The sequence below is a fragment of the Neovison vison genome, chromosome 6, assembly GCF_020171115.1.
Source record: "Neovison vison isolate M4711 chromosome 6, ASM_NN_V1, whole genome shotgun sequence".
In the NCBI taxonomy this organism is placed as follows: Eukaryota; Metazoa; Chordata; class Mammalia; order Carnivora; family Mustelidae; genus Neogale; species Neogale vison.
Genome location: NC_058096.1, coordinates 173,006,141 through 173,018,613, shown reverse-complemented (window position 1 = coordinate 173,018,613; position 12,473 = coordinate 173,006,141). Strand labels below are relative to the sequence as shown.

The 12,473-nt window shown below is 47.9% G+C and overlaps 1 protein-coding gene across 1 annotated transcript in view; it reads right to left on the bottom strand.

The window, feature by feature from the left end:
• The window catches only part of LHFPL4 (LHFPL tetraspan subfamily member 4), a 28,003-nt gene extending 20,813 nt beyond the window's left edge, over window positions 1-7,190 (bottom strand). The window contains exon 1 of the mRNA XM_044255228.1: window positions 6,785-7,190. Coding sequence (XP_044111163.1) covers window positions 6,785-7,190 — 406 coding nt within the window. The remainder of the gene's footprint in view (window positions 1-6,784) is intronic.
• Between the last annotated feature and the right edge of the window lie 5,283 nt (window positions 7,191-12,473).

The following is a 12,473-nucleotide window of genomic DNA, read 5'->3' as shown; positions in this document are numbered from 1 at the left end:
AAAATCTTTTTAAAAAATTTTTTAAATTTATTTTTAAGTAATCTCTACACCCAACACGGAGCTTGAACCCACAACCCTTAGATCAAGAGTTGCATGCTCCACAGACTGAGGCAGCCAGGTGCCCTTGAATTATTTCATTTCTATGAAATGGCCAGAACAGGCTAAGATAGAGAGACAGAAAGTCAGTTAGTGGCTACCTAGAGGCTGGGGAGGTTGGGTGGGAGAGCTTTGCCGGGGTGAGACCTAAAGGGTATAAGGCTTCTTGAGGTAATGAAAATATCTTACAACTGGTTGTGGTAATGGTTGTACAACTCTATAAATATGCTGAAAACCACTAAATTATACACTTCATATGGATAACCTATATGGCATAGAGTTATAACGCAATAAAACCGTTACCAAAAAAAAAGGAGAGCGGGCAATGTAGCATCTTCCTTTCTCTCTCCTTAGTCACTCAGTCTGAGGTCTCCTGCCAACACATGAGAGCGCTCAGAAGTGGGTTCTTCAGCCCCAGATACTCTTAGATGACCACAGCCCCTGCTGCAGTCTTGGTTGTAACTTCAGGAGCAACCTTGAACCACAACTGCCCATCTGAGCTGCTCCCAAATTCCTGTGACTCACAGAAACTGAAAAAATAATGGCCTGTTGCTTTAAGCCACTAAGTTTTGGAGTAATTTGTTATACAGTTATAGATAACTAATATGCCATTTTAGCAATAATAATAATAATAATGTGTTTGCATTTGCATGTCTATTTCTGAGCTTTCTTGGAAGAGATACTAAAGGCACTGGTGACAGTGGCTGCCCCAGAGAACTCTCGGAGGACCACTGGCGAATGAGGACAGGAAGGGAGACTGATGTCTGGTTGTCTACCTTTTTTCCCTTTTGAATTTTGTATCATGTGCCTGATTAATTATTCCCCCAAAAAACCTTCAAAAAAATACATGCTGGCAGATGAAGTCCATAAACTCCCGACCATGGCTTAGAAGCCTCCACGGTCCAGCTTCCCATTCTGAACACTCACCACTCCCTGCCCTAATTGTTGGTAGTCCCCAAAACATAAAACACACCAAGCTATTTTCTATCCTCACGCCTGTCTCTTCTGCCTGGCTGCCCTTCTCTTTCCGGCCCATCCTCCTAAGACTCAGCTCAAATGCTGGAACTTTTTGGAAGACTTCCCTGGCTGTCCTTAACTGTGTTCCCTTCGTGCCCCCAGAATACTCTCGGCTTGATTCAGTCATTTCACATGCCATGCACACAGGAGCGAAGATCTGTCTTCTTCCCTGCCTCTCCCATGACCCTGTGAGCTGTGTGGCAGCGGGGACTCTTACTCTGGATTGCCAGAGGCCAGCCAGCACTGTGCCCGACACAGAGGAGGCCGTCAGTAAAGGACGGATGTGAGAAAGGAAGGGTGCCGGGAGGGAGGGTGGAAAAAAGGAAAGAGGGGACAGGTGGGGACGGAAGAAAGACAATGGAGCCGGGGAAGAAAGAAATCCCCTCGATGTGCTCAGCAGCTCATGCACATGCGACAGAGATGTACTGGGTGAACAGACTCCCAAACCAAATCCGAAACAAACCGCCAGAGAAATGGGGAGGAATGTGGGTAAATACGGTAACCTGCAGTGACCTTGCTGCTCCCAGCCCAGAAAACCCCCGGTGATGAAGGCACACACCTGGAAGGCTGGAAGGTACTTGTCCTCAGATCGCCAACCCCCCGCCACCATCCCCACCTTCGGTCTCCCTCAGCGCCCACTGTACTGTTCCGGGCTGTGACTCCAGCCACTGAGCGGGGCCGGACCTACTGCAGGTGCTCAGTACTGAATGAATTATGGTCCGAATCATCTCCCTTCTGTGGGAAGCAGAGCCTCACTTTGTGACATGAACTTGTTTCTTCTCTCCAGGACTAGATTTTTTTTTCTTCCTCTGTAAAATGAGGCAGCCGGGCAGCTAATTGGCAAGACCCTTTTCAGTTGGCAGTTTATGACTTCTCAAGGCCTTTGATCATCCCAGCAAGTTCAAACTCTCCCACCTGAGCAGCAAGAGCTCCTCACAAGCTGCTCTTCACTTAGGCTGTGTCACGGAGATGATGTGACCATTTAGTGAATACCCTCTGTCCACTATGAACACATTCGGTGCTTTTACAGCCATCATTTTGTTTCTTTCTGCCACTTGAAGTAAATACAACAGTAATCGCCCCTGGGCCCCTGGCTGGCTAAGTCAGTAGAGCACAGGACTCTTGAACTCAGGGTTGTGAGTTTGAGCCCCTCGTTGGGTGTAGGACTACTTAAAAATAAAATCTTTAAAAACAATAGCAATAATCTCCCTTTTACAATAAGGAAAGTGAGACCCAGAGAGGAAAACCCACTTATCCAAGGCCACACAACTGGGAAGGAGCAGAGAGAGAATTATAAGTCCTCTGCTCTTAAACCCCTACCCCACATTATGCCCCCGGACTCTCAACCAGGCTTCCAGCTTAAACCTCTACTTCAGCCAGCAACCTCCCCTTGGCTAACGCCACCCAGCCCACGGGTGAACACTGAGCACGGACAGCTGACGGCTCTGTCTTGGGTATTGTGTATCCTCTCCCAGGTTCGTTTGGTTTTAAGAGCAAGAACTAGATCCATTCAGACTTGTTTTAAGTTTCAGCTTCACCTTTCACTAGATGTGTGACCTTTGGGCAAGTCACTTTAACAAATGAACATGCACTGTCTAACAAATATGGAAATGTCTAGCGTCAAAGCTGGTACCTTGTGTATTCTCACTAAGTGGGAAAGACCAGGTCCAGAGTAGCAGAGGTACCCGGAGAAGCTAGCCCCTGACTCCACAAAGAGCCACCTGGGTTTTCAGCCTCTCTGCTTAACATTTGAGTGTTATGCCTAAAACCTCCTGCCACTGCCCCCATCACTAATGCCCCTCTATAATGCCTTCATAAATCCTTGGCCTTTCGAATCAGACAGCCCAAGTTACAATCCTAGTTCTCCCACTTACATTCTGTATGACCTTGGACAAATGACTCATCTCTGAGGTTTAGTGTTCTCTTCTACAAAAGAGTAATAATGGTACCTACTCCGTATCACTGTGAGGATTAAATAATAGTACTCATGTCCATGTCTAGCACATGGTCCAGCATACAGCAAAGGCTAAGAAAATATTAACTGTTTTTCCTGAGTAATAACAAGAGTCGTAGTAGCTTTGAGCTGCCTGCTGATGAAAGTTCAAATGCCTGACCCACTATTCAGAGACTTGTACACTGTAGCCTCCGTCATTCCTTCCTCCCCTCTCCTCTCCTCCTCCCCTAGGTAGAGGTCACCCCCAAGCCACATGTGGTTTTCTCACCTCCGTGTCTCTGCCCATGATCTTCCTCTCCATTCAGAATGCTCTCCCCCATCTCGCACCTGTACACATCTGCACCTCCCACTCAAGCCTCACCTCCCAGTGAAGGGGCCACCTCCCAGGTTTCCCCAGCACTTTCAGCCAGGAATATTAGTGTTTAGACTCTCCAGAGTGAGGCTTTTCTGTCTGCGCCTGTCCTACCAGTGGTTACACTTGATTTCTCTTTTCAGGAACTGACCTTTCTCCACTGTTGGTCCATGTGTTCCAGGGACGGGAATATGGCTGAAGCCTTAGACAAAGTCATATTGATTAACTAAGAGGTGAATCCTTGGCCAAAGCATGGGCCAATGAGAATCAGCCCTGGAACTTTTGCTGGAACCACGGACTAACAGATGTTCTTTTCCCACAGGCACTGCTAAGCTAAAGCAATGTAAATTCCAAGCTGTGAGTAGCCTTATTTATCACCTTTAGGAGAGAAGTGGACTTTAAAAATGAGCTGACACAAAGGAACCAAGAAATGGCAATAGACATTTTCTTAATAGCATTATTTGAGTATCTGGATCCATCCATGCCTAAAGCAAGTTACCTTTTTTTTTTTTTTTTTTGAGATTTTATTTTTAAGTAATCTCTACATCCAACGCGGGGCTCAAACTTAATCATGAGATCAAGAGTCCCATACTCCACTGACTGAGTCAGCCAGGAACCCCTGAAGCAAGATACTCATAAAGAAAGATACTTTATGTGAGCCAAAAACCCTACCATCCCTATTTTATTTGACTTTTATTTATCTAAGCCATTTTGAGTTGGATTTCTGCCACTTGTCACTGAAAAAATGCTGAACATTTTTTAGTGATCCAACTAGATGGTAAGCTTCCTGAGAGTGCAGATCTCATCATATAGACCTAAATCCTTGGGGATCAGTATTATCTCAGTATTGTCACCCCTAGCACAGGGATGATCACGGAGCAGATAAAGAATAAATAGAGGAATAAGTATCTCTGAATTTTCCCAATAGTCCAGGGCTTTACATTTAGAAGAATCTAAAATACTTGAATAGAAGTTTACTTGAACAAGAATTCTAATTCTTTCCTGATACAAACAAGGTCCTTTGCCACTCTGCATTTCCTCAGAGAATGACTGATTTCTTACTTTCTGAATAGAATGATCTTGGCAAAAGAGCTGTTTTAGGAGACACACAGGGCTGAAAGAGATACCTTGAATCCACTAATGTAACTGATTAGTCTCCCACTGTAAGAATGACAAAACTGAGATTTAAGCTAAAAACAATTGCTTACTACTGCAGGGTGAATCACTCAGGCAGAATCAGCCAAGCAAGACCCCATTCCATGACTCGTAGTCCAGTGCTCTAGCTCCAGTCCTGATGTCACTTCATTAAACGAAGTGAATTGGTCACTTACCCAGAGAACTCAGAAATCTCTAACCAAAATGAAATAAACTGCTCAACTCTGCTAACTGGACTCCTCAGCTCTCAGGACAACAACACAAGGGAAAGAGCACCAGGCCAGGAGTCAAGACCTAGTTTACTCCCTTCCTGGCAATGAGACTTTGGGTAAGACCTTTTCTCTAGTCTCAGTCTCCTCTCTCTAAAATGGGGGGAGGGGAAAGTGGGATTTGAAGGAGCTGATCTCTATGATCCCTGAAATTCTGTAATTACATGGGGTTATTGGATACTTCATCAAATTCCTAAGATTAAACCCACATAAATTACAGAGAATTGGAAGGCCAAGAGGTTAGCATCCCTTTTGCAGACTCCAAATTAAGAGTGAGGGATTGAGGATTCCAGGTAGGTATATATTCCTTCTAGCTTGTCTTTGGAGGAAGAATAGAATAGAAATACATAAAATTACCTTCTATGTGCCACAGAGAAATATGGAGACATACCCCCTACCCTCTACAATTCTTTCTCACCTTCAAAGATCCTAGAAGACTCACATCTAAATAGATGGAGTGAGATAGATTTGAAACAAGCTCATTACAATGTCCTATCTGAATTAACACTTTCTTCAAAGTAGTCCTTCTGAGACTTTGAGAAATTCTTCCAGTGGGACAGTAATTCCTCCCTGTATTTGTAAAGGTCCTCTTGGGGAAGCAAACCAGCCTCATGGTTTTGCTCTCATACCTTGGCTTTCATCCCAAGTGACAATTCTCAATTTGATCACAATTGTATTTTCTACACTTGGCCCTAAGCGACTTCCAGCCATTTCCGAAAAATCATATTCTTCCTTCAAAAGATGGAGGTTTCCCTCAATGATGATGTTCAAGAAAACACACCCCACACTCCGAGGACAATTTCCTACAATGTTTTGAGCAGTGGAATCATCAGCAAGTGATATAACACCTCCTGCAGGGAGTCTCTTTGAAGAGGCCCACACTTGTTGAATGCCCTGAGGTGCTTATTTTGAAATACTACTATATGATCATCACATTCTCCCTATTCTTTCTCATTCCTGGAGGGCTCCAAACTTTTCCTAACCTCACCAGTCCTCCTCCCCCGTTCCTGCTATATCCTGACCTCACTCTCCCCAGCCCAACTCTCTCCTGCCTGCAATTAGGCAAATGCCCAAGTTGCTGAATCTTCAAAATCTGCCTTCAATCGAAAGGTAGGTGGGGGTGGGGACTTTAACGGATCCTGAAATACAGTCTCAGCAGTTCTCTTACCCAAAGGTCCCTTCTCTGGTTCTTAGAGCAAGATGTCTGTTCTAGCTAAACACTTCAAAGGATTCCAGGGATTTATTCTCACTAGGCATAGCACCAGAACCCTTCCTGCATTGGGTGGGGGGGGTAGCAGGTGGAGACTTGCCCTCCCAAGACCCCCATGCCGTCCACCACCCACATTTCAACACTGGATAGACATTATAGACATGCATATCTTCCTAAGATCTTTTATCTTAATACAGAACTTCAAAGTTTACAAGATACTCTTTCATTTGTTCTTGGAATCTTCTCCATTGTTTTACAGATGTGGAAGCCTAGCCTCAGAGAAGTAAAGTGAAACACCCAAGTTGATAATGTCAGCAAAATTAAGGTCAAAGTCAGATCTCCTGATTCCCCCTACTCATGCTCTTTTTGATACAATAGAAATTGCTCATTCCTAAAGTAACTCCTCATTCAGGTAATTATTTCCCCTAAGACAGCCAAAAGAGACTCTCAGAGACCCGCAGACACTCTAACATAACACTAACCCATCAGTAACTACAGTCTGCCCATATCCAAGCACACAAACTCAAAGACCTAGCTCTAAGGCTCTGCCTCCTGCCCCAAGGTGTTTCTCTCATAAATCCCCTCCCCAATGGCTGCTGAGGGACAGCCAAGGAGGTGTGTCTTTAGACAGAGGAGCAGAATCTCTCTGACCCTTCCAAGAAGGGGTCCTGGAAGGAAGAAGCCCGGTCTTGGGAGCCTGTTCTAGGGGCCCACCCCCACCCCTCCCCTACCTGCCAAGAGCTGCATCCAGGCGCAGATCTTGTAGACCGTGGCCGTGTTGCAGAAGAAGAAAAGCGCAAAGCAGGTGATACAGCCGAGGATCAGCACCATGGAGAGCAGCACGAAGAAGGCGGCTGCCTTGAAGGCGCCGGACGGGATGGTGCTGAAGTCGGTGAAGGAGCCTCGGCAGGTGAGCTCGCGGCCCGCCAGCCCGCTGCCCACACAGTAGTGGAAGAGGCCGAAGTAGCCAGGCTTGGGGGTGCTCACGCTGTCGCCCACCCAGTAGGGCTGGATGAAGACCACCACGTTGATGATGGCGAAGCAGATGGTGAAGATGGCCCATAGCACGCCGATGGCCCGCGAGTTCCGCATGTAGTGCTCGTGGTAGAGCTTGGAGGCCTCCTGCGAGGGCAGCATGGTGCCCGGGGGCGGGGCCGGCGGCGGCGACGGCGGCTGGCGGGGGCCGCCGGCCCGGGACCGACCGCCGGGCTGCCGGGCTGACGGGCGGGAGCTGGGGACGCACGCGAGAAGCGGCCCTGAGCCAAGGAACTCTCGAAGGAGGGGCCTGGGGCGGAGCTGGGGGTATCTAGGGGGTAGTATGGAGGGACCAGGAGTGTGTCCTGAGTGTTGGGGCGGTGTCTGAGGGGAGTAAAGATCTCCAACTGGGGGCCTAGGTAAGGGACATGTGAAAGTTGGGGGGCTGGGATGAGGGGGGTGGGATGTGAATATGGGAGCTGGAAGTGGGGGCCAGCTAGAAAGTGGTCATAGGGGTGTTGGGGAAGGGGTTTGGGGGCCAGAACTGGGCGAGTAGTAAGGAACCATGGGTAGATGGAATGGAGGCTGAGGATCGGTACTGGGGGATTAGCAGAGGGGCTGTATACATGGAGCTTGGAAAGGAAATTGGGAACTGGTATTAGGGGTAAAAGAAGATTGGTACTGGGCGTCTAGAAAGGCGCTGTGGAGAGGGGGGGTTGGTGCTTCTATGCGGGAATAGGAAGGGGTTATGAGGGGCTGATACTGGGGGACTGGGAAGGTGATATGGGGGCTGGGACAGGGAAGGCGAAGTGGAGGAATCAGGATAAGGCTAGTGGGGAGTCGAGGGCCGGGACTACAGGGTCTGAACACAAGGTGGGGGTCTGGGGGGGTCCCACAGAAGACAGGACTGGATGTAAGCTAGGGGAAGCCTAGGATTGGCGGGCCAGGGCTGAGGAGAGAGGTTTTCCAGGCCAAGGGTACGAGGGACTGGGGCCGGCAGGCAGCCCGGGCCTCGAGGGGCGGACTGTGGGCAGAGGTTATCCCGCGAGTGCTGGGGAGCGGCCGGGCAGGGGTAGGGCCGAGGGTGGGGGTGGGGGGCGGCTGCCCCGCGCCCAGGCCGGACGCGCGCGCAGCTTGCGGCCGCGGGGACGGGGTGCGGGGAGACCAACCTGGGCCCGGTCCGGAGCAGTGGGTCCGGGACTGGCACGGCCTAGGCGCCCCGGCTCGGCGCTCCCAGCAGCTGCTGCCTCGGCCCAGGAGGCGGCCTCGGCGCGGCCTCCATCTTGCTCGGGTTCTCCCCGGGGCGCGCTCCCGCGCCGAGGCGCGCGCTCTCGTGCACCGGCGCGGCTCGTCGGAGGCGCGCTCCCGCCTCGGGCGTGCGGGGCGGGGCGAAACGGGGGAGGGGCGCTCCAGGTTCTGGCAGTCAGGGGAAGGGGTGGGCACGGTCCCAGGAGTCCCCCAGCTGGAGCAATAAGCCCCTTACACAGTAGGCCCTTTGGCTTGGGGGACCCCCCTTCTTCCAGCCTGAGCTGCGGGGCTTGTGGGCCCCTGCAGAGCCCATGAGAATGGGGGAGGGACCGAACCGAGTATTATTTAATAGGGTTTGAACTGATCCTTTGCTCCCATATTACCTTTCCTATAACCTAACACAGTGCCTCGGGTTACACCATTACGCTTTCAGCCCTTTGGGTCTTGGAGGCGTTGAAGGTTCCCAGAGTCTCCTTGGAAACTGCCAACACCCCTGGGAGAGGGAACCCCCTAAACTGTTAGCATCCCACGCCCGCAATAGGGATTCGTTGGCCACTAGTGGAAGGAGCTGGGCCTGGAGAACAAGACCCAGGGTGAGTATGCGGGACAAGAGGGAAGGTGGCTGGGAACATGCTGGTTTCCCTCCCTGGACTTTCCGGAGTGCCTGGCATGAAGTGAGCACATGATTAAGATGTGTTAAAGAACAAAGCGTCCAAGTCCAGGCCCAAGGTCAGGCCAAGAACACCCTGGGGGCACTCCAAGGGAGCCAGTGTGGGTCATTTCTTTCCCTGAAGGGGAATAACTTTTGGCTTAGGATCTGCCAAGACTATGAGGGTTGGCGTCCAGACAAACTCTGGCTGCTGTTTACCACCTCTGTTTACCTTGCACTGGGGCTCTCTGAACCTTTGTTTCCCCATCTGCAAAGTGGGCAGATTAAGCCCCATTTCACAGGCACGTGGATGCAAGGGGTGGGGTTGAAAAATAATCTGTTAGTAGGTTCCAAATACTGAACCTTGCACAGGGGCCAGTCTGATGAAATGTACATGTATCTTCTGAAAAAAATAACTACGTAAAGTTGCCAAATGTCTTTTCCAGGGGTAGAGACACTGTTCTTTTTTCCCCCTGAGACTGTGTGCTTCCTGCTTTCTGTGTAAAAATTCCTTTTTAACAAAGTGTTGATGATAGTTAATTTTTTCTTAAGTTTGTTTGATGATAGGGTGTTTTTTTTAATGTCCTCATTTTGGCACAATAAAACATAAGCAGAGTTATTTCCATCCCAAATTTTATTTTTTTAGTAAAAAGACTTTATTAAGAAGGCTTTGAAGTGGGGCACTTGGGTGTCTCAGTGGGTTAAGCCTCTACCTTCTGCTCAGGTCATGATCTCAAGGTCCTAGGATCGAGCCCTCGAACCCCACATCTGCTCAGGGGAGCCTGCTTCCCCCGCCCCCCACCTGCCTAATTGTGATCTCTCTCTCTCTCTCTGCTTCTGTCAAATAAATAAATAAATAAATAAAAGAAGGCTTTGAAGTAAAAAAATAAAACTCTTGATATAATTTTCTGAACCCTTAAGTCAGCTCAGCAAATATATAATCAGTAATTTAGCTATGAGATTAAATATCCTTTTTTTTTTTTTAAAGATTTTATTTATTTGTCAGAGAGAGAGAGGGAGAGAGAGCGAGCACAGGTAGACAGAATGGCAGGCAGAGGCAGAGGGAGAAGCAGGCTCCCTGCCAAGCAAGGAGCCCGATGTGGGACTCGATCCCAGGACACTGGGATCATGACCTGAGCCGAAGGCAGCTGCTTAACCAACTGAGCCACCCAGGCGTCCCAAATATCCATTTTTATTTAAAATAAAATGTATTTTAGTTTGGGTTTATTCCATAAAGCAGTATTTTCCTATAAATCCCCTTCCTTGATGTGGCCTCTTCTCTCCTTCTAGTTGTGGAGGTTTGTTCTGTCAGTCCTCCAGTTGACTTCTTGGGTATTCAGACTGATTTGATAGTTATCTAGTTTTGTTTGAAGGATAAGCTAGCCTAGGTTCCTCCTACTAAACTGCCATCTCTCTTTCTCAAATTTTAAAACAAACTTATGAGGTTCATGAAATGGGCTCCACAGTTTGGGCAACTCAGATCCATGTGAAGTCGTCTCATCTGAGCACAGAGTTCTCAATAAATTTGGTTTCCCCTTCCACTGGCTCCTTGCAGAGGGCATCCTGGCTGTTTCCTGAGAATCCTAAGATCCTGGAATCAAGGGGCTGAGGAGAGAGTCTCATTCTACACCTTCCCCCCACTCCACCCCATCTTGGCAGCTGGAGAACAGAGGCCAAAGAGGGGAATGACTTGAACAAAGATGTGTTGATTCTGCCAAGTAGACTGATCAGCCTAATCCATTTGTACATCATGCAGTAAGTAAGGAAATGTCTCCTGTAATGTACCAGCTCAACACTGCTAGCCCTGGGATGAGATGGTAGGTAAAACAGATGTGGTCCCTCCCCTCCTGGAGCTCACAACTTTTGGGGGAGATAGAAGGTGCTAGGAGGAGGGATCAGGGAAGGGGTCATCCTCAAAGTCTCCTTCTGTGGATACTCCTGGTTTGGGTACTATTCTCAACTTAAGTTACTGGAGCCAGAAGCTCCATCTTTTCTCCTTACTCTGCCATGAATTAATCACCTTTTTTTTTTCCTATCCTGCTCTGTGAAACCAGGCAGTCTGGGGGGAAAAAAGAACCTATACAGAAGCCCACTTACCACTCTCTTAAGGGAAGAACTGGGATTCTTGCAGAGTTGGGCCCTTAGTTCCTCACTGGTTGCTCTATTCCAGCTCTGCAAGGCAAAACCACCCTGTAGAGATCTGTCCACCATCCATACCACCTTTGACATTGGTATTCCTTTTCCCCTCATTCAGTCCCTATGTTTGGTGAGATTCACCCCCCCACCACCACCATTATACTCTTTCCCAGAGAGGGGCAAATGATCAGGCCTGGACAATGAGAATACTCCATTGTTCTAAACACAATGATTGGTTCAGAGGTGGGCCCAGAAGCCAACCCAAATAGTTGAGATTGATATCTGGTCATTTGTTAAATTTGCAAATTTGCAAGAAAGAGGTGTTGTCTCTCTGTTGAATTTGTTGAGCTAAAAGAATGATAAGCTTCAGCTACTGGGGGCTGTCTTTGACACCCTAAGCAGATAATTTGTCTAAGAATAATGTGAACAAATAGGAAGGTAAGAAATGGAGAGAGATGGTTCTGATGACACAGTTTGAACACCTGGATCCATCCATGCCTGAAGACCTCCTTCCAGGTTGTTCTGTCTGGTGAGCCGATACATTCAGGTTTTGCTTAAGCCAGTTTGAGTTGGGGTTTTGTCCCTTCCAATCAAAATAGTCCTAAATAACTTAACTACATTTCCCAAAAGAGAGAAGAGCTGGTTTAATGGATTGCTTATATTGTAGAAGAATGCCTGAATAGGGGAGCTACTCCTGACATAATGGAATAAAAAGCCAGAATTTGAGGCCCATCTCTGCTGCTGGACGATGATGCTACTCCTCAGAGCCTTATTTTCTTCCTTTGTAAAATGGAGAAAAACATACTTCCTACCTACAGATGTATTGAGAATTAAAAGAGGTAATGGATGGAAAGGAGCTTTGTAAACTGAACATGGCTTTATAAATGTAAGTGATTGTCATTAAATTTTAATAAGTGGCTTGCCCAAGGATTAGAAATAGCAGCAGTATTGGAAAAGCACTTGCTGAGCTGTGAGTAGGTGGCACAGAATGTCTCCTTGTTTTAAAAACTAACCTTGGAGCAGTTACAGAAAGAAAGATTGAGAACGCTCTACAGAAAGAACCTCTCTTTGACCCCAGGGAGGGGCCGGATCAGAATAGAACAGCTGGGGGAGTGAAATGAGGACTATAGATTATAAGGCAAGGGTGATGCTGGACTGAGCACCTGGAGGAGAAGACCCCAGGGCACTTCCAGCCAATATCCTAGTAAGAAAAGATAACTTACTGGATACTCTTGTGCCCAAATTAAGTGTTCAATTATGTCAAATTTTTATAAGCTCTTACAACATTCTAAGTCTCCTGATCTTTCTTGACATGTATTGTTTCATTCGATCTTCACAATAGCCCTGTGACATAGTGTTTTGACCTGACCTGAACTATATACCCTTCTCCCCCCAAAATTCATATGTTGAAG